We start from the raw sequence: 20,498 nt of genomic DNA, 5'->3' as shown, positions 1-20,498 counted from the left end.
TTAGAAAATATGGAGGAGGTTGTGTAGATCAGTAGGAATTATTAGTTTTTAAATTAATTTAATCATTTTTATATTTAATTAAGGCAGCTTTATTTAAACTGTGCTGTGTGCACATTTTGGCGTGTTCATCTCTTCTTTGACTGCAAGACTTTTTGGGGAAGTACCGCAGCTCACATATAGCTTCATCTACATTTGTTTAGCTTGGTTTAGGGACATTGACCTCCATATTGAGTCTTGTCTATCTGAATGTTTGACACACGTTTCTCTTTCCTCCTCCCACTGTTTCTGTTTTGAGGAGCAGCGGTTGAACCCTGAAGTGGACGTACCTTTTGTTCTTCTACATCGACCCCGAGTTTGACAAGCCAAGGAAGGACAGTGTCCCTTTCCAGAAGTGTATATCTGCCCAAACTCTATTGGAAATGCAAATTGATTAATGATAAATCATTATCATGTTTGTAATTTCTTTTACCATTTGTGGGCATTATCTCGGTTAACCCAGAACTAAAATCTCACATAATTTGGTCAGATGTTCATTAGCCATTTATTCAGTGGTATAAAGTAACTAAATAAACATGTTTTTTTTTTGGGGGGGGGGGGGGGGGGTGGTATCTGTTCTTTACTTGTTTGTAAATGATGCCTGAGTGTTGGAATGTGACCGTGGCTATCGGTAAATGAAACTGAAAAAAACAAGAAAAATGTACCGTCTGGTTAGCGTTATATAAGGAATTTGAAATGATTTATTATATTGAAAACCAGAGAAGTTGACTTTTAATGAAGTTGTAATTTACTGGGCGACTTTTATTTGAGTAATTTTTTATGAAGTGTGGTGTACCGCAGTTTAGCCACCCATTGGAGACTCATCGAGGCCTCGTGACAGAAGGAGTCGACAGCACGCGGCGATGTCTCCCTCTGCTGAACGTGCCAGGTCTCGACGGGCTCTCCGGAGAGGAATAATTGAGGATGATTATGGTTGGTGAGTAATCAAGGGGCTAATCGCTCACCAGCTGGACGAGTCCCATAAAGCTGCCAGAACGGCAGCACATGGGGGTGGTAACTAGGGAAGAGAGGTTACTCCTGTATAGTTGTGGACAGTACCAGAGATAACGGAGGGAGTTGGGTTTTGTTCTCCACTGGAGACAGCAGGAGCCCAGAGAACAGTTTCCCAGAGAAGTCCTTTTTGTTTCTTATTTAAATAAACACCCTTGAAACTGAGCTAATGCAATTCTGTCTGTATCTGATATGTGTAAACGTCTCGACCAAACCCCCTGGTCTTCCACAGAAGGTATCTTCATTTTTTTTGTCAAGTAAGACAATTGGGTTATTGTTCCACCACCACATTTACAGCATGTTTACGTAGTCTGATCACCAGAGATGATATGTAATCCAGTCTGTTTCCTGAGAACTTTGTTCTGAGAATTTCACCTTAATCTTCAGTGTTCCCTTTCAGTTGCTACCACGGTTATGCGTAAACTTCTCTCTTTATTTATTTTATGAAATGTTCCAATTTGGGTCTTTCCATATACTGTAGGTCAATATCCCCTCCAAGTTTAAAGGGTTAATTTTAGATTTTAGGCATCCATAGCTCAGTCTATGCATTTCAGATTGGTTGCATTTCTCCAGCCCCATCACTGATCTGTTTACCAAAATACGTGACATTTGTTGTTGGAATCCCAGAATACAATATGGTACAAATTACAATATTTTTATGGTATGAACAAACTGTTTGCTGAGTAATAAATCCACCGTCACAAGGGGTATGTAGGCCTACATGTTTTTAATGAACAATCATTTTCACCATGAAAATCATATTTTATGCATCACAGGAAAATGATATGATGTTTGTCTTGTTTATTCAGCAACTTCTTCTCTTGTTTATTCAGCAACTTCTTTGCCCTGTCAAAAACAAAACAACGAAAATGACAAATCTGTATTCATGAGTGTGTTTACACTTGGAAAGAGTATAATGGATCCAGCATTTAAGGCTCAGCCTTAATCTAGTTTTTTTTTTTTGCGCTACATGAAATGTGCTTATTAGCAGTCTGAAATACCTACATGATAGTGAGTGTAAAAGGTCAATATTGATTTCTGTGAAGACTGAATCATAGGTGGTGTTGATGTGGTCATATCTGAGCATGAGTCAGATGTAGAATTAGTAGCAGCTCTGTACCTTTCCAGTGCTGCGAGATTTGGCTCTGAGCTTGTTGACTTGAGTCTCAGCGATGTCAGCACGCTCTTCAGCCTCCTCCAGTTCATGCTGAACCTTCCGGAACTTAGACATGTGGCCGTTGGCTTGTTCCTCCTGTGTGAGGAACAGAGAGGGAGAGCACAACATCAGCATTCAAAGTTTGAAGCTTCAGGTAGCAAATTAATATTATTGTTTTATGAGTATTTTAAGTTTTTATTTTTATATGACAGATTTAGGATTACAAAGTATGTAGGGAGATATATGATACAGTAGAGAAAGTGATTGGTGGGATGGGGGATCAAACCACTCCCTCCAGGGACGGAAAGTGCCTAACCTTTGTTTACGTCACATTTTATAGTCTTACAAATTAGGATTTAAATGGATTGAAGTGTTATTTTTTTGTCAACGATCTACACAAACTGCTCTGGAATGACAAACTGGATTCCAAAACATTTAAAAAAGAATGAAAAATAGAACAATGTCATTGTCTATGGTGATTGCATGACTGTGTGCTCGATTTTATACACCTGTCAGCCACGGATGTGGCTGAAATATTTGAAAGGGTGTCCACATACTTTTGCATGTGTATACATGTATATATATATATATATATAAAAAAAAATATATATATATATATATATATATATATATAGCCCCCGAGTCAATATAAATCTTTTTGGGTCAGTCTGAGAGCTTAACAAACCTGGACCATTCAATATTAGCCCATTATTACTTTCAAAATTCTTCATGCACTGTCGATTTGGATGATAATCACTGCTATATAGACATATTTAAGTCTCACCATAGACTTTCAAGCAGATTTAAGTCAAAACTGTAACTTGGCCAATCAGGAACATTCCTTGTCTCCCTGGTAAGCAAATCCAGTGTAGACTTGGCCTTGTGTTATGGGTTATTGTCTTGCTGAAAGGTGAATTCATCTCCTAGTGTTTGTTGAGAAGCAGACTGAACCAAGTTTTTCCTCTGGGATTTTGTCTTTATTGAGCTCATGCTGTTTTTTTTGTACTGAAAAACTCCCCAGTACTTGTCAATGACAAGCATACCCATAACAGGATGCAGCCATCACCATGCTTGAAAATACTATGCTTTTTTTGCGGTATTACTTTAGTGCCTTCCCGAGGGGCAAAAAAATGGTTGAATCAACGTTGTTTATACAACCAAAAAAAAAGCAATGTTGACTCAACATGGAAACTGATTTGATTTGCAACAAGTAATCAACCTAAAGGCTTTTTGTCTTTTTTTTTCAACCAAGAGAATTTACCTCAATTCATAGAAGTGGTGACATTTGTTGTTGATTTCACGTTGAATTCAGTTAGTTGACAACTCAACCAAATTCAAAAACTAGACCAAGAAATGTCTTGTTGCAAAAATGTTTTGGAATATTTTTATACTGGCTTCCTTTTCACTCTGTCATTTAGGTTAGTAAAGTAACTACAATGTTCCCTGATCCTTCCTCAGTTTTCTCCTATCACAGCCATTAAACTCTGTAACCGTTTTAAACTCGCCAATGCCCTCAGGATAAAATGACTGATCGGTTTCCTTCCTCCCCGGCTACTCTGTTAGGAAGGATGTCTGTATCTTCGTAGTGACTGGGTATATCGATACAACATTGAAAGCCTTATTAAAAACTTCACCATGCTCAAAAGGATACTCAGCGTCAGCTTTCTTCATTTTGCCAGTCAGTGCCCTTCTTTGCGAGGCATTTGAAAAGTGTAAACTAAAATGTTGTAATGTCTCCTAGGGAAGAAATATGTTTTCAGAGTATTTGACTAATGAAGGGTGCTCACCGCTTCCTCAGCCTGTCTCTTGTAGGCCTTCACTTTCATCTGCAGCTTATCTACCAGGTCCTGAAGTCTGCCAACGTTCTTCTTATCCTCCTCAGTCTGTGGGAGAAGATCAAAGAATCAAAGCCCAATAGTTTTATACACAAACCTGTCTGTGTTTGTGTCTACCCACTGGGCAAAGGCATCAAATCAACATTTATTTCACATTGGTTCAACGTATTTGCAATGAATTGATGTGGAAACGATGTTGATTTAACCAGTGTGCCCAGTGGGAAGTGTTTGAAGAAGGTCTTACCTGGTAAGTGAGCTCCTTGACTCTGCGCTCATACTTGCGGACTCCCTTGACTGCGTCTGCACCTCTTCTCTGCTCAGCCTCCACCTCAGTCTCGAGCTCACGAACCTTGTTTGGAAGAAATTAATGAAGGCATTTGTTTGAGGGGGTGAAATCAGACGTAACAAATCTTTGTAAAACAGAGGTATATTGTTCTACTCAGTCAAGGAGGCAAAATTGTTGTCTAATTGAAGGGTCTGTAATGATAACAGCTGTTCATTATCTAGGTGGGTTATTGAGAGAAAAAAGTCATTACACAATGATCCTGAGTATGTTATCAAATACATTTCCAGAAATCAGTCTTTCAATATGTCCTAATCCACCCTGCTGTTAACTCACCCTGGACTCCAGTTTCTGGAGCTGCTTCTTGCCTCCCTTCATGGCCAGATTCTCAGCCTCATCCAGTCGGTGCTGCAGGTCCTTGACTGTGATCTCCAGGTTCTTCTTCATCCTCTCCAGGTGAGAGCTGGTGTCCTGCTCCTTCTTCAGCTCCTCAGCCATCATGGCCGCCTGGAATGGTAGTTTGTTTAATTTATGCACCAATTGGCAACAATCATAACACCCAACTGAGATCTTTGTTGTGGTAAACCAGCCCAGCAACCATTGGTGACAAATCAAGTGGATGTAATGCAATAGATCATAAGGACTCACGTCAGTGATGGCCTTCTTGGCCTTCTCCTCTGCGTTCCTGGCCTCCTGGACGATGTCGTCCACCTCTCCCTGCACCTGCACCAGGTCAGTCTCCAGCTTCTTCTTGGTGTTCAGAAGGCTGGTGTTCTGGAAGATGAAACAAGACCATGTGTTTGAATCTCAAGAGAACTTACAAGTAAGTCACAAAGCAGGAAAGGTATGCTTGGTTGAGTTGAATGAGAAATGGCTTAGAGCCGCACCTGGGAGTGCAGGAGTCCAACGCGCTCGCTGGCATCTACCAGCTCAGTCTCAGCCACTTTGCGGCCTCTCTCAGTCTGCTCCAGAGCAACTCTCAGCTCCTCAATTTCAGCCACCATCAGACCGTTCCTGCGCTCCACCATGGCTACCTGCTCCTTCATGTCCTCTGAGGCACGGACAGCGTCATCAAGGTGCAATTGGGCATCCTGGGGTTCAAAATGACATAGGTTCATTAGGACTTGTGGAAGTAGAGGCGATAGGATTGGTGATAGAACTGTTCATTGGTAAGAATTTCCCCTATATCCCTACCTTTCTACAGTATATTAGTCAACACTATTCAATTCCTCTGTTCTATTCTTTTCTACAGATTCACAAACAAATCCCACCCCATGTTCAGATGTTTGAGCCTGATATCCCGGTCCCTTTACCTTGAGCAGTCCCTGGACGTTCCTCAGCTGTTTCTGGGCCTCAGCGGCCTGCCTGTTGGAGTGGCTCAGCTGGACCTCCATCTCGTTCAGGTCTCCCTCCATCTTCTTCTTCACCCTCAGGGCGTCATTCCTGCTCCTGACCTCAGAGTCCAGGGTGCTCTGCATGGAGTCAATCATCCTCTGGCTGTTCCTCTTGATCTGCTCCATCTCCTCGTCCTTCTCAGCCAGCTTCCTGTCCACCTCACCCTTGATTTGGTTCAGCTCCAGCTGCACACGCAGAATCTTGGATTCCTCGTGCTCCAGTGTTGCCTGGACAAGGAGAAGCAGTCGGGTAAATTGTGTTCAACGCATTTGGATGTGAATAACACAAGGAATTAAATATATATAACTACAATAAACACAAATACGGGGAGCATTGAACTGTAGCTGGCACTGGCTATTGTTACACTGCTTTTCCCATCAAACAGCTGCAGTTAGTACCTCAGCCTCCTCCAGAGCGGTCTGGATCTCAGACTTCTCTGTCTCCACGGTCTTCTTGGCCTTCTCCAACTCATGGATGCTCTTGCTCGTCTCTCCGATCTGCTCAGTCAGGTCAGAGATCTCCTCTGCACACACAAACACAGGAGCAGTTCAGACTTGGGAGATTTTCAGTGGATATCTCCAATGCGCTGAAGTTGACATTGAGGGTGCGTTCGTAAATTCACTCTGGCTACCTACTCCAATTTCAGAGCACTCTCGTCTGCGTGTGCCAGGGCACAGAATAATTTATGAATTTATAAATGCTCAACACCCTTTGAATATGGTCGATGTCAGTAAACGTCGGCAATAAAGCATATTTAAATAGTTGCCAGCAGCACAGTTACAGTCACCAATGCTCTGGATAACATGAAAACAGCCTAACCAGCTCTGCTAGGGTGAGTAACATGGTCAGAGTGAGGTCTTCTCTCATTTGTGTCTGGAAGTAGCTAGCCAACGTTAGCTAGTTAGCTTGGGTGCTTGACTGCTGTTGTGAGGTCAGAACGCTCGGATTAAACCTACTCGTAGGCCAGTGTCCAATTTACAAACGGACAATCTGACAACGCTCTGAATTTACGAACGCCAAGAGCGCACTCTGGCACTCCAGATGGAATTTACGATTACAAGTTAAGTTTTTATTTGATTTATTTCATACCTTTCTAATATAAATTGTGATGGTTACAGTTTCCCCATTTTCAAAACCCCAGTCAAACATGAGCCAAGTAAAACTGCTGTCAAATGCTCACGTTGCAGGTTCTTGTTCTCTCTCTTCAGAGTCTCCAGATGATCCAGAGCCTCCTCGTAGGAGTTCTTCAACTTGAAGAGTTCAGTGCTCATAGAGCGAGCCTCCTTCTGAGCTCCTTCCAGTTCAGCCTGACCCTCCTCATACTTCTGCTTCCACTCTGCCAGGACCTAGGGCGAATCCATGGGATTTTCATTTCAAGCAATTGATGAAGAGTTTTAAATCAGAAAATGCTACAATTATACCACAATTGATCATATGTCAACAGATGTCAACCTAGTGTGAGGTTTATTTATTTTCACCTTGTCAAAGTTACGCTGCTTCTTGTCTAGGTTGGCGGCCATGGCGTTGGCTCTCTCAACGTCAATCATGAGGTCCTCCACCTCTCCCTGCAGCCTCTGCTTGGTCTTCTCCAGGGAGGAGCACTTGGAGTTGGTCGCCTCAATGGTCTCCTCAGCGTCCTGCAGACGCTGGGCCAGCTTCTTCCTGTTTGACGACAGAGGGTGTAGGAATGTTACAATACATATGGAACCTCACCATCCACACCCTATATTTGAGTTGTTGCTGTTGCGTGTGACTCACTTGGCCTCCTCCAGCTCCTCTGTGCGCTGGATGGCATCAGTTTCATACTTAGTCCTCCACTGAGCCACCTCACTGTTGGCCTTGGACATGCCGCGCTGCAGCTCTGCCTTGGCCTCCTGCTCCTCCTCAAACTGCTCTCTCAGGAGGTCACAGTCATGGCGGGCAGACTGGACACCGTGGGCCAGGGCGTTTTTAGCCTGTGATAGAGAATGACAAAGATATATTAGAGAGATAGTACAGCAAATGACAGTAGAAGTCTCTGAGGGTGGCGTAGGCACCATCTATATGACGATATGGCTGTTAACTCTGTGGTCGGTAGTGTCCATTTTATGTCCCTTACCTTGACCTCCTCCTCAATCTGCCTCTTCAGCTCCTCCACCTGCTGGGTGAAGGCCTGTTTTCCTCTGGTCAGCTGAGACACCAGGGCTTCCTTCTCCTCCAGCTGGCGTCCAAACTCACCTGCAGGGATAGAGGGATACCATTATTAATGGGGTCTCTGACCTCCTAAGATTGAAAATGTATTTTTAGGTATCGTAGGGCATTGTGATGTGGTGAATAGTACGCTAGAAACTATTGTGGACTGGACTATCAGGATATATCCTACAATACATGTTATTGTCTTTTACTGAAGGAAACTATTTGCTTGTTGTTCCTTGTTGATGATGGTACCATTTTCTGTCAGGAGTCTGGCCCTCTGTCCGCTGATGTCGTTGACCTGGCGAACATTCTCATCATTCTTAGTCTTCAGCTCACTCAGCTGGTCCTCAAGAGTACGGCACATCTTCTCCAGATTGCCCTGTTAGTGAAATATGTTCCATCATTACTTTATATATGGGACTCCTGTCAGCTGCAGTTCTCTTGAATGGTAATGTATTTTGACCCTCCTCAACGCTGCTTCATCAAAATATCACTACTCACCTTAGCCTTGGCGACGGCCTCCATGTTGCTGGAGAGGTCATCAATCTCCATCTTGTACTCGCTCTTCTCCTTCTCTAGCTTCTGCTTGACGCGTTGCAGGTTGTCGATCTGCTCCCCGAGCTCAGCCACACTGTCGGCCTGCTTCTTGCGCAGAGCGGCGGCTGTGGCCTCATGCTGCAAAGTGGACTCTTCAAGATCACGACGCAGCTTCTGGAACTCAGCCTCACGCTTCTTGTTCATATCAATCTGAGCAGCAGTGGCGCCTCCAGCCTCCTCCAGCCTCTCGCTGATCTCCTCAAGTTCCCTGGAGAGATCGGCCCTCTGCTTCTCAACCTTAGCCCTGGCAGCACGCTCAGCCTCAATTTCCTCCTCCAGCTCCTCAATACGGGCCTAGAACAGGGGGCAGGACCAGGAGGAATGAACACTACAATGCAGTTGAAACAATTACATTTGTGCAAACTAAGCCAGTTCCACTAATATATTCCGTATTAACTTGCCCACGCAGGAACCAAAACCACAATGGTAAAAAGCACCATCTTTACAATGGTAAGAAGGACCAGTAAGAAGCACCATCTTCCATCCTACTGAGCCATCAGAAGCCACCAGGAAAAATGTGTGCTGCCAGATTAATTGTTTTCAGCTGAGATCCTGTACTGTACCTGGAGTTCCTTGATCTTCTTCTGCAACTGAGCTCCCAGAGACTGTTCATCCTCAACCTTGCTGAGGAGCTGGCTGGTCTCAAACTCCTTTCTAAGAAACACAAACAGATAGATTGCATTGTTTTGGTTCGATATTGTAAAGAGAGAGTATCATACCATTCAGTTTTCTTTCAAGAATCACATGCAAATGGTAATTTATAATTACAAGAATTAGTCAAGAACAACTGTTGTTTTGATCAATATGGCAGGTAGTACTGTGTGTTTACTTCTTGATTTTCTCATCGGCTTGCTGCTTGTCATTCTCCAGGTCCATTATGGACTCCTGGGCCAGTTTCAGATCTCCCTCCAGCTTTCTCTTGGCTCTCTCAAGGTCCATACGGAGCTTCTTCTCTTGCTCCAGAGAACCCTCAAGCTATAAGATACAAACACATATTGTTCAAATCTTAACAACTGAAGATAATATCATCTCACATATTATCATGGTCAAAATGTCAAACTCCTCTCACGTCGTCCACTTGCTGTTCCAGCTTGGTCTTGGCCTTGGTCAGAGTGTTGACTTTGTCCTCCTCTGCCTGCAGGTCGTCCAGTGTCTGCTGGTGGGCCTCTTGGAGGGCTTTCTTCTCCTTGGTCAGCTTGGCAACACTCTCATCCAAAGACGCCATCTCTTCTGTCAGGTTTTTAACCTGAAAACCGCCAAACAAAATTAGTCTTTAAAGGAGAGATTTAGTTTGATATATATTGCATTCATTTAAATTATATTAGAAATGGGTCACCAAGTACAGTACCATATAGTCAACACTAGATGGAAGTGTACACCATGCCGGTGTACTGAATGGAATTCATAAACGAGGGGGGAACGTGCAATGAGTGTGGGAAGTACTCTGAACTATTTTTCATTTTTCCTGCACCCACAATACGACTTGAATTCCATTTCTGTTAAGCTATGTTTTCAGTTGATTATTGTTGGGTGGTTAAACTGTCTCTGGTAAAAACACGAGACCTTGTTTTCAGTGGCGTGCTTCTCCTTCTCCACTTTGGCTAGGGTGAGCTCCAGGTCATCAATGTCCTTCTTCAGCTCAGAGCACTCGTCCTCCAGCTTCCTCTTCTTGGCAGTCAACTCAGCATTCATCTCCTCCTCATCCTCCAGCCTCTCAGTCGTCTCTTTGAGTTTGGCCTCCAGCTGGATCTTGCTCTTGATGAGCCCCTCGCACCTTTCCTCAGCATCGTTCAGACTCTCACCTTCCTGGTTTCAGAACAGGAGAACAAACTCAGAGGCTTCACATTGTGTATCAAAATATAGACTTAATTTAATCAGAGATCAGAGTAAATCAATATAAATTCATGAAATATATTTTTAACATGGGCTATAAAAATGTGGGAGTTAGCCACATACTTCACAGTGTGCGTGTGTGTGTATTGATGTGTGTGTCAATATGCCTTTATGAGGGTCGTTGGTCACTCACAGATGCGACTTGGAGAGCCAGGTCTGCCCTCTCCTGCACCAGGGCCACTAACTTCTCCTCCAAATGCTTCTTGGTGGCCAGAGCCTTGGCCAGGTCTGTCTTCATCTTCTCATAGTTCTCCTTCATGTTGGCCAGCTCCTTCTCAGTCTCAGCGCTCTGCAGCAGGGGCTTGATCTTAAAGTACAACTTCATCCATGGCCAGGTTTTCACATTCATGAATGAGCGGATGTTGTACTGGATGGAGAAGATGGACTCTCTGGTCGACAGAAAGGATAGAGTGGCATGCTTATTTAAAAACAAATCTTTATTCAACTAGGCATGTCAGTTAAGAACAATTTCATATTTCCAATGACGGCCTAGGAACAGTGGGTTAACTGCCTTGTTCAGGGGCAGAACGACAGATTTTAACATTATCAGCTCGGGGATTTTATCTTGCTACCTTTCGGTTGCTAGTCCAATGCTCTAACCACTAATAATAATGCATTACATACAGGGGGTTGACAGAACGCTTTGCCAAGATGTCTACTCTTTCTCACCTCCTCTCCATCATCTTGGAGAACTCTCTCCTCATGAGGAATCCACGGCTGAGAGCCTGGACCATGCCGACCAGAGCTGCTAGCTTCTCATCTCTCATCTCCTCCAGGACACCCAGCAGACCGGCTTTGAAGAACACCTGAAACAGGTTAACGTTGTCAATGGAAACACAGTCAGATGGGGACAGATATAAATGGTTGACTCCAAAGAGGGGAACAACACCACTAGACTGAATTGATCAACATAAACATTGCAATTCTTACAGACAAACCATGGGATAGGTTGTACAGTTAGTACAGTTGTAGATTAATAATGTCTACTGATATAAATGCAGCCATACCACTCTAACACAATGCACATGATAATGGGTTGAGTTTATCTGTTCTATACTTGTGACGTTTGAATATGATGGAGAAATAAAAGGTACAATGTTTATCCACTTTTTCCATGAGTTAAATGAAGAAGAAAGAACAATATCATGGATATATCAACTGGAGAGATTTTGAATGGTTGAGGTTTATATTATCATTGTAGTTGTGTTTTGTTGTCAGCCATGGCTGGGTTGTATTTGACTGACCTTGGTGTGTCCAAACTTATAATCCTCGTGATTTACATCAATGGACCCAAGCAGCTTCTCAGAAGCCTTCTTGTTGTCCATGAACTGGCCCTCTGGGATGACACTGGCATTCAGTACTTTATACCTGAATGAGGAGACATTTTTAACATGTGTCAAGTTGTAACAGGTTGGTCAAATTACGTAAAAGGTAAGCCTATTCTGATGCTGGGAAAACACTTGACGTGTGTGTGTGTGTGTGTGTGTGTTGTGTGTGTGTGTGTGTGCGGTGAGTGTGTACATTAGTATTTGTCTGAATGTACCTCTGCTTGAAGTCAGCATAGATGATTCTGCTGGGGAAGCCCTTTCTGCAGATCCTGATCCCCTCCAGAACACCATTACACCTGAGCTGGTGGATAACCAGGAAGTTCTCCATCAGACCTGGAAACACAAACCAAGTCTCTTTTAATACTCATAAACAGGTTAAAGATTCAGATGGTTAAGGTTAGTGATATTGTACTGATAAGATGTCCTATTTAACTCAATATACACCTGGAGTCTTTGACTCGTTGGGGATCAGGCAGCGCACAAAGTGAGGATGAGTGCTCCTCAAGTTGGTCATCAGCTTGTGTAAGTTCTCCTGTAAGAGGGGTTACAAACCATTTTCTCAGAAATCATTCATGATTATCATTTCACCTTTTGAACGTCTGAATAGATACATTTCAAAAGCTCACCCTGAACTGGGAGGACACAGTCTGCATGGAACCACCCTTCTTCTTGCCTCCTTTCTTGGCTTTATCTATTAAAATGAGGGGAAAGTCGAGAGATAATTAGAAGTACATTTCCTAGAGCAGAATAAAATAGAATAATAATAAGATGTACGATATCTATAGGGGTGGTGTCTTCAGCAAGCACGCTAATTATAAACCAGATCATGTCGGGATATCTTCACACTTATCTCAATGCAATTGGTATCGATGAGATGGTGTAAATGAACACATATTGTAGGAGGAAATTAACCCAGTGAATAATCCTGAGACATTGTAATATGTTCAATGACAAGAAGCATTTAAATTGTCACGTGCTTTGTAAACAACAGTTGTAGATCAACAGTGAAATGCTTACCTACAATTTAGAGTGAAATATATAGATGAAAAATAATAACATGTGGAAAAATACACAATGAGTAACAATATCTTGGCTATAGATACACAGGGTACCAGTACGAGTCGATGTACCAGGTCATTGAGGTAGATATGTGATGCTAGTCTTACCCTCAGGTGGGGCAGCAGGGTACAGGGTAGCCAACAGTTTGACTGAGGCCTTCCCGTACATCAGAATAACTGATTCGTTCAGGGGGTCCTTGTTCTTATCCAGCCAGCCAGTGATGTTGTAGTCCACAGTGCCGGCGTAGTGTACCAGAGAGAAGTGGGCCTCTGGCTTGCCTTTGGCAGGCTTGGGCTTCTCAAACGCCTTGGTTTTGCCAAGATGCTGGTCGTTCAACTTGTTCTTGAAGGTAGTGTCTGAAGCCTTGGGGAACATGCACTCCTCTTCAAGGATGGAGAAGATGCCCAATGGCTTTAAGAAAACAGATTTAAGAAACATTTATTCCTTTAGTAAACATACTATTATAGGATTCAATTATTTTAGGGTCACATGTATGGAGACATATTGAGTTCTCAACCGTCAGACACATTGTACCTCTGTGATAATATATCACACATTACTCTCTATGAGCTTTGCTGTTGTGGTCCAGTATAATCCTCACAGACAGTTTACCTTCTCAATAAGCTCAATGCAGGCAGCCAAGTCCATGCCGAAGTCAATGAATTCCCAGACAATTCCCTCCTTCTTGTACTCCTCTTGCTCCAGGACGAACATTGTGTGGTTGAAAAACTGTTGCAGTTTCTCATTGGTGAAGTTGATGCACAGTTGCTCCATACTGTTGTACTGTTGAAGCAATTTCAAAAGGGATCATTTCATTGTACAAGGCTGTAATCCCTCTCAATCACAACTAATTGTCTTGTTCTGGTCTCGTACTCACATCAAAGATCTCAAACCCGGCAATGTCGAGCACACCGATATAGAACTGCCTTGGATTCTTGGTGTCCAACATCTCGTTGATACGGATGACCATCCACAAGAACATCCTCTCATAGATGGACTTGGCCAGAGCCATGACTGCATTATAAACCTGCAAAGATAATACCTCAAATGAATACAGGAGATATTGACCATATCTAGCCAGAAGGTGATAAGCGCTTGGAAAAACAACATTAGACCGACTATTGAAAAAAAAAGGCAATGTTCTCATCCCCAAAATAATTACAGTGCTCAGAAAATGGTAGATGCTGTGTTTCACTTTACCTGAGCCACAGTCTGTCCCTTGGTCACATACTCGTTGCCGACCTTCACTCTGGGGTAGCACAGACATTTCAGCAACTCCGCTGAGTTCAGGCCCAGCAGGTAGCCGATTTTATCAGCCACTGGAGAGAGAACCAACATCAACAGACTCAGGCACTCAAGATCGCTTGTTTCTGATGTTACACTGGACAGGTTTTGATTTTCATCCTCATCCTCTTTGTTTCAAATCATTTGTGGAGGTTGGAATTTAGTCTCCATCATGTATCTCCTACCTGACCTTGATGTGGTACTGTCTGTCTTACCGTTTCTATTTCTATGTTGGGGAATGGGACTAACGCTTTACATGTTGTATATCTATGAGTGGGACTCACCCTCTGTGCCGTCTGGCTCGGCCTGCTCCTCACGCTGCTTCTGCTTGAATTTCAAGTTGCCATGGTGCGTTACAGCTCCTGTCAGCTTGTAGATGGCCATCTTCTCATCATTTGTGAAGCCCAGGATCGTAATGGCATCCTGGCATTAGACAGGAAGTACAACAGTGATGAACTCAACAGTAGGCTGCTCTGTTACAGAACACTACAGTTCTGTGCTCACTCCAGAACAAACGGGATGGATAGAATTGACTGGCTTCTATGTTCCACATGATTACTTTTGGCCAACACTATTATGTGGCAGCACAAGAGCAGTTTTACACAGTTCCACAGGACATTTAGTGGCACTCTCTTGTCTTACATGTACTTAAAGGTGAAGTGTGGAGGCATGACAAGTGGTTTGAGACACATGCCAACTAACACAAAGGTGCCCATCTGTCACCAAGTTGGAATTGCACAATGTTCCTACCCGTTCCATGTCTAGAGTTTGTTTAGCATTTTGTATAACTCACGTCTGTGGCATCCAGCTCTTCCTTGTCGTTGATGCTGGGCACAGCGATATGACCCTGGCTGATCATGGGGAAGTCGTAGGGGTTTGTGGTGAGGAGCGTCATTTCTGTAGACAACGGAGAATGGCTTCTCAGTTAAATCCAGTAGAATTCCCCTGTCCCACCTTTACAGTATCTCACCCTCCTTTACTCAGTAGATGGACTCAAGGATAAACTCAGCAAAAAAAGAAACGTCCCCTTTTCAGGACCCTGTCTTTCAAAGATAATTCGTAAAAATCCAAATCACTTCACAGATCTTCATTGTAAAGGGTTTAAACACTGTTTCCCATGCTTGTTCAATGAACCATAAACAATTAATGAACATGCACCTGTGGAACGGTCATTAAGACACTAACATTTTACAGACGGTAGGCAATTAAAGGTCGGAGTTCTGAAAACTGGAAAGCTGGACTGACGGCTTGTAGACCTGTTTGTTGTAAGGCAGGTCCTCACCAGACATCACCGGCACAAACCCACCGTCGCTGGACCAGACATGACCAGCAAAAATTGTTCTTCACTGACGAGTCGCGGTTTTGTCTCTCCAGGGGTGATGGTCGGATTTGGGTTTATTGTCGAAGGAATGAGCGTTACACCGAGGCCTGAGCTTGTTGTCATTGCAGGCATTGCATTGTCATTGCAGGCAATCTCAATGCTGTGCGTTACAGGGAAGACATCTTCCTCCCTCATGTGGTACCCTTCCCGCAGGCTCATCCTGACATGACCCTCCAGCATGACAATGCCACCGGCCATACTGTTCATACAAATATTTACACATAATAAACGCAGTTGACAGTCAGAGGACGTTTCTTTTTTTTCTGAGTTTATATATAGTATATAATAAATAGCATAAAAAGACTGGACTGAAGCTTCTAGAATATCACAGTCTTTCCCATGAAAGATCTATAAAGACCTGACACATGTCTAGATGCCTTGTTATCTTGGATGTACTCATTGTAATAGTATAAATAGAGAAACTATGATTATTTTATTTTTTAAAGTTCCACAGATGGAGGTGTTAATAATTTCACATCAACCTCTACTTTTCCTTACCAACTAGTTCAGGTTTGTGGCCTGTCATTAACTGGTAGAAGATGTGGTAGCCTCTCTCATCGGGCAGCTGGAAGGCCACTCTGGACTTCTCCAGCAGGTCTGAGAGAGAGAGAGAGAGAGAATTACATGTGATGAATGTATCTCCTAAAATATTCTGTGTGAATTATGGAAAGCATTGAGAAACAATCAAATCCAACTCACAGGTCTCAATGTCAGCTTTAGCCAGTTTGCCTGCTTGGAAGTGAATCCTGATGAATTTACCCTGTAGTGGGGGTTAGAAATAGGTATTTGATAGGACCCCTTGACATGTTAGTTTGTTGGACTGTTATAACTAACTATAAGGAACTACTGAAATGTTTTTTTTCCCACATATAATATCACTTCCACAGTATGTCCTTCAAACTTACAAAGCGAGACGAGTTGTCGTTCCTCACTGTCTTGGCATTACCGTAAGACTCCAGCAGAGGGTTAGCTGCAATGATCTGATCCTCAAGAGACCCCTGATTGAGAAAAACACACAAGTTGCTTAGAAACTGGTAAACCCTTTCTTGAAACAAGATTCACCGCTGGGAAAAAACGTTTACACCAAACTGAAATGTGTTAAAAAGGCACAACCTACCTGCATTTTGCTGGGGTCTACTTCCTTCTTGGAACCAGATACCGCAATGGTGGCGAAGTACTGGATGACACGCTTGGTGTTGACAGTCTTTCCTGCACCGGATTCTCCACTGGTTAATATGACAGAGAAAGAGGTTCTTTAGTCACAGATTGCGTCAGATTGGCTTTCACTAAGAAATAGCATTAAAATATACACTGTTGACCTGTTTTCTAACAGAAGTAAATAATTAACAAATATTCCCACTCATTGATGTATTATTGCACATAGCCTAGTCCAAAACAATCCCAAATACATTAAAGCAGATGTTGTTTTGTTTCTGAGGAGGGGGCCGGAACATAATTGTAAATCATTTGTGCACTGCAAATTGACTGCAAGAAACCCAAACAGATTTAACAAAAACATAATCATTTCAAACCTGGATTACATTGGGATATGATCACATATATCTCTCTATTTATGTGTGGGAATACTTTGAGAACAGATTTCCTACATTATAATCACTTGGACCTGATTCCCATTTATACATTTTTTACAGTCTTTTATGTCCAACAATGATATCTCAATAAAATATATGTTGAGTGAACAACACAGTACGAACACGTTCTCTTTCCATGACATCGACTGACCAGGTGAATCCAGGTGAAAACTACGCTCCCTTATTAATGTCACCTGTTAAATCCATTTCAATCAGTGTAGATAAAGGTGAGGAGACGGGTTAAAGAAGGATTTTTAAGCCTTGAGACAATTGAGACATGGACTATGTATGTGTGCTATTCAGAGGGTGAATGGGCAAGACAAAAGATTGCAGTGCCTTTGAAACAGGGTATGGTAGTAGGTGCCAGGCGCACCAGTTTGAGTGTGTTAACTACAATGACTATAATCCATTGTGCAGAGAGGGAGAGAAGAGACAGAAGACGTGCGATGGAGAGTGATATAGAGAAGTTGCTTCACAAGGTATCTCTACCTGAAAATATATGATCTAAGTGATGGATAGTTGGTATTCAGCAGTCATAAAAGTATGCCTTATTTACTTTGAAGAACTACTTAAATTGTGATTATGTCAGACAACATAGGCAGCAGCTCTCTAGAAAATAGATGACTTGGAATTAAAACATAAAGTCATCAAATTAAACAAATGCGAGGCCTCCCGGGTGGCGCAGTGGTTAAGGGCGCTGTACTGCAGCGCCAGCTGTGCCACCAGAGACTCTGGGTTCTGCATACAACTTAAATATTTAATTAAAGTAAAGTAATGTGACTAAATGATGAAGCACTAAGGCCAGAGGGGGAATGGTATAATGCATTTAGTTGTGCAATTGACCAGGTATCCCCTTTCCCTAGTTATAAAAAAAAAAAAAAAACAGACATTTTGGTTAATCGCTCCAGCACAAACAACTTACGTAATCAGGATGGACTGGTTCTCCTTATCTGGAACCAAAAAACGTCATGTTTATTATACTCAAGCAACATTATGGGTATATCATTAATTTCATTTTGGAACATTTTCTATTCGAGGTTAATGAAATCCGATATTCCATGCAAAATGTTCAAACCTACATGAGAAACAGTAGATTTCCTCCCTCCCTCCCTCCACCCACCCACCCATCCCACCCATCCATCCATCCATCCATCCATCCATCCATCCATCCACCCATCCATCCATGAGAGCTCGTACCAATCATCATGAACTGAAAGGCGTTGTCAGAGACGGAGAAGATATGGGGTGGAGCCTCCATCCTCTTCTTCCCTCTGTAGGCGTTGACAACCTCTTCGTCGTACACGGGGAGCCACTTGTAGGGGTTCACCGTGGCACAGAAGAGCCCAGAGTAGGTCTGGATGAAAGGGATTCAATCAAATTGGATAAATGTACTTGTTTTCTTGTTGGTCTACTGCAGTGGTATGTTTTGGTTTATACCGCTCATGTATGTGTAGTCCTGTATGTGTGTATTTCTTATGTTGACGTATGTGTAGTACTTTGTGTGTGTATTTCTTATGTTGACGTATGTGTGTGTGTGTATATGTTTATGCAGGTTTCTTACATAGATCATCCATGCTGCATAACGCTCTTTGAGGTTATACAACACAGAGGCTTCATTCAGGTAGGTCATCATGGCCATGTCCTCAATCTTGTCGTACTTAGGGGGGTTCATCTGATAGATGTCTGCTTCTTTGAACTCTTTTCCTTCCTGAAACAGTCAGAAATCTACATTACACACAGATCGAACTGGACATGACTCAATGCGTTTTGCTCATTATTTAGTTAAATCTTTTTTTTTAAATGCATACCCCAGTTGAATCCAACTACTCTGTTATCACCCAGTGACACATACATTGATATTCTTGACTACTCAATATAAATAATTCATGCCATTGTTAAAGATTATATTCTGCTTACAAAATAACTAAGACCTATTTCTACCTCTATCTTTTGTTCCTGATTTCATATGGCCTTATAGGCATTTTGTTTAAATTCATGTTGATGATTTTTCAAGAAAAAGGGTAATGGCACAAACTTGAACTTGAATACTTTTCAGATCAGACTTACCTCCTTACTGCCGTCAGGTTTGGTGACTGTCACAGTACACTTGCCATCGGCCCTGGCAGTGACCAAACCCTTTAGGTACAGCTCCACCTTGTCTGTCACATAGCAGGCGTTCTTTGAATCAAAAGGTGCTGCCTGTGCCTCCATCCTCTCCCTCTCAGGCTTACGAAGGTACAAGGCAGCCTTGCCGTAGATTTGCATCTCCGCGTCCGTACTCATGGTGACGGATTACTAGGAAAGAGATGAAACAAGGAAACTAGAGTGACTCTGTGGTGCTTCCTCCACATTCAGCAGAGTTAGATGAGCGATAGCCCTCACAGTATATTTTCATCGTTTTAATATGAAGACTTAAACAATGTCTCACCTTCGTTATCCCCTCCTGCAGATGAATTTGTCCCCCTTGGTTGAGCCTGTGAAACATTAGGGTGTTGTGAATTCTGAAGCCTTATCATTTAGTCCCCTGAAAGGCTAGAAGACAATTTGAATGCCAACATTCAACCCAAATCATTACAGCCATGTCCATTTCAACTACAGGTGCAACTGGAAACTTTCATTTTACTGGTGGCAACTTAGATGACTAGACATTCGGTCAATAATTTAAATAAATACCTCTGAAAACCCAGTTACATTTGAGAGCACCCCCTCAATTTACAAACAAGTGCAGGAGCACCACTTTTGACTGTGAATTAAAGTTATAGATTTTAATGATAACACCTTTAATGTTAAAATAATAATAATAAAAATAGTTTTAATCAATGCCACTTGATTGCATATTGTAAAATCGTATAAGAGAAAATGCAGAACTCAATTCAAATGTTGCATTTAGCTACTACCTCAGATGCTGAGTGATTGTAAAAATCCAAGGAGGTGGAGAGAGTCTTACCACAGAGGAAGAAGGTATCTGACTTATGAATGCTGGGGCCTCAGCCTCCTTATATCTGGTTGAAAGTGCCAACCAAGCAAAAGTTAATTATGGACCACCGTGGTGAAGGAAATGGATTGGATGAGAGACCTCTGTATTTCTGTGTCTCACTATCCCCGCCCACTCCAGGGAGCATCCCACACACTCCCGTTACATGACTTTGTAATATCATATTTGTCTCTCAACGGAATTTCACAGAATATACGTACATTAGATGTATTTTAATAATTAGGACAACGTCATCATTTTTTAAATCACTGATGAATGATCTTGAGACTGATTCCCCTGACCTGTCAATGTTTTTATTTAGCTGTTTTTGATTTTGTTTTACTCTTGTGAATTCTAGGGTTTTTACTAGTTTACTTGTAGTTTTTCATGTTGTTTGGCTGTAATTTTTGTAATGACTTGGTGCTGCCTATCTTGGCCAGGAGGACGCTCTTGAAAAAAAATAGATTTTAAATCTCAATGAGCCCTTCCTGGTTAAATA

General features: G+C 42.4%; 1 protein-coding gene across 3 annotated transcripts in view; it reads right to left on the bottom strand.

Annotated features, from left to right (window-relative positions):
• Window positions 1–20,048, bottom strand: part of LOC110530827 (myosin heavy chain, fast skeletal muscle) — a 72,023-nt gene extending 51,975 nt beyond the window's left edge. Inside the window, exons 1-41 of one of the 3 annotated variants that reach the window (XM_090182914.1) lie at window positions 19,973–20,048; window positions 19,454–19,499; window positions 19,093–19,320; window positions 18,587–18,733; window positions 18,223–18,379; window positions 17,948–17,975; window positions 16,551–16,659; window positions 16,339–16,431; window positions 16,133–16,193; window positions 15,932–16,030; window positions 14,846–14,949; window positions 14,337–14,475; window positions 13,969–14,087; window positions 13,646–13,795; window positions 13,381–13,551; window positions 12,876–13,179; window positions 12,336–12,400; window positions 12,154–12,241; window positions 11,925–12,042; window positions 11,626–11,749; window positions 11,051–11,187; window positions 10,515–10,770; window positions 10,052–10,294; window positions 9,558–9,734; window positions 9,318–9,463; window positions 9,052–9,142; window positions 8,393–8,782; window positions 8,144–8,270; window positions 7,815–7,933; window positions 7,475–7,671; window positions 7,195–7,378; window positions 6,897–7,062; window positions 6,115–6,239; window positions 5,635–5,943; window positions 5,209–5,412; window positions 4,970–5,095; window positions 4,658–4,828; window positions 4,283–4,387; window positions 3,991–4,086; window positions 2,168–2,299; window positions 1,837–1,893 (exon numbers count right to left, since the gene is read on the bottom strand). In XM_090182914.1, coding sequence (XP_090039040.1) covers window positions 1,873–1,893; window positions 2,168–2,299; window positions 3,991–4,086; window positions 4,283–4,387; window positions 4,658–4,828; window positions 4,970–5,095; window positions 5,209–5,412; window positions 5,635–5,943; window positions 6,115–6,239; window positions 6,897–7,062; window positions 7,195–7,378; window positions 7,475–7,671; window positions 7,815–7,933; window positions 8,144–8,270; window positions 8,393–8,782; window positions 9,052–9,142; window positions 9,318–9,463; window positions 9,558–9,734; window positions 10,052–10,294; window positions 10,515–10,770; window positions 11,051–11,187; window positions 11,626–11,749; window positions 11,925–12,042; window positions 12,154–12,241; window positions 12,336–12,400; window positions 12,876–13,179; window positions 13,381–13,551; window positions 13,646–13,795; window positions 13,969–14,087; window positions 14,337–14,475; window positions 14,846–14,949; window positions 15,932–16,030; window positions 16,133–16,193; window positions 16,339–16,431; window positions 16,551–16,659; window positions 17,948–17,975; window positions 18,223–18,379; window positions 18,587–18,733; window positions 19,093–19,308 — 5,814 coding nt within the window. In that variant the 5' untranslated portion in view covers window positions 19,309–19,320; window positions 19,454–19,499; window positions 19,973–20,048 and the 3' untranslated portion in view covers window positions 1,837–1,872. Of the gene's footprint in view, window positions 1–1,757; window positions 1,894–2,167; window positions 2,300–3,990; window positions 4,087–4,282; window positions 4,388–4,657; window positions 4,829–4,969; window positions 5,096–5,208; window positions 5,413–5,634; window positions 5,944–6,114; window positions 6,240–6,896; window positions 7,063–7,194; window positions 7,379–7,474; window positions 7,672–7,814; window positions 7,934–8,143; window positions 8,271–8,392; window positions 8,783–9,051; window positions 9,143–9,317; window positions 9,464–9,557; window positions 9,735–10,051; window positions 10,295–10,514; window positions 10,771–11,050; window positions 11,188–11,625; window positions 11,750–11,924; window positions 12,043–12,153; window positions 12,242–12,335; window positions 12,401–12,875; window positions 13,180–13,380; window positions 13,552–13,645; window positions 13,796–13,968; window positions 14,088–14,336; window positions 14,476–14,845; window positions 14,950–15,931; window positions 16,031–16,132; window positions 16,194–16,338; window positions 16,432–16,550; window positions 16,660–17,947; window positions 17,976–18,222; window positions 18,380–18,586; window positions 18,734–19,092; window positions 19,321–19,453; window positions 19,500–19,922 lie in introns of those variants that run through there. The other 2 variants (XM_021614110.3, XM_090182916.1) reach the window with 2 other exon arrangements.
• Between the last annotated feature and the right edge of the window lie 450 nt (window positions 20,049–20,498).

The sequence above is a fragment of the Oncorhynchus mykiss genome, chromosome 8 (assembly GCF_057628025.1).
Source record: "Oncorhynchus mykiss isolate SJ-2025 chromosome 8, ASM5762802v1, whole genome shotgun sequence".
NCBI lineage: Eukaryota > Metazoa > Chordata > Actinopteri > Salmoniformes > Salmonidae > Oncorhynchus > Oncorhynchus mykiss.
This window is presented reverse-complemented; position numbering and strand designations above follow the sequence as displayed.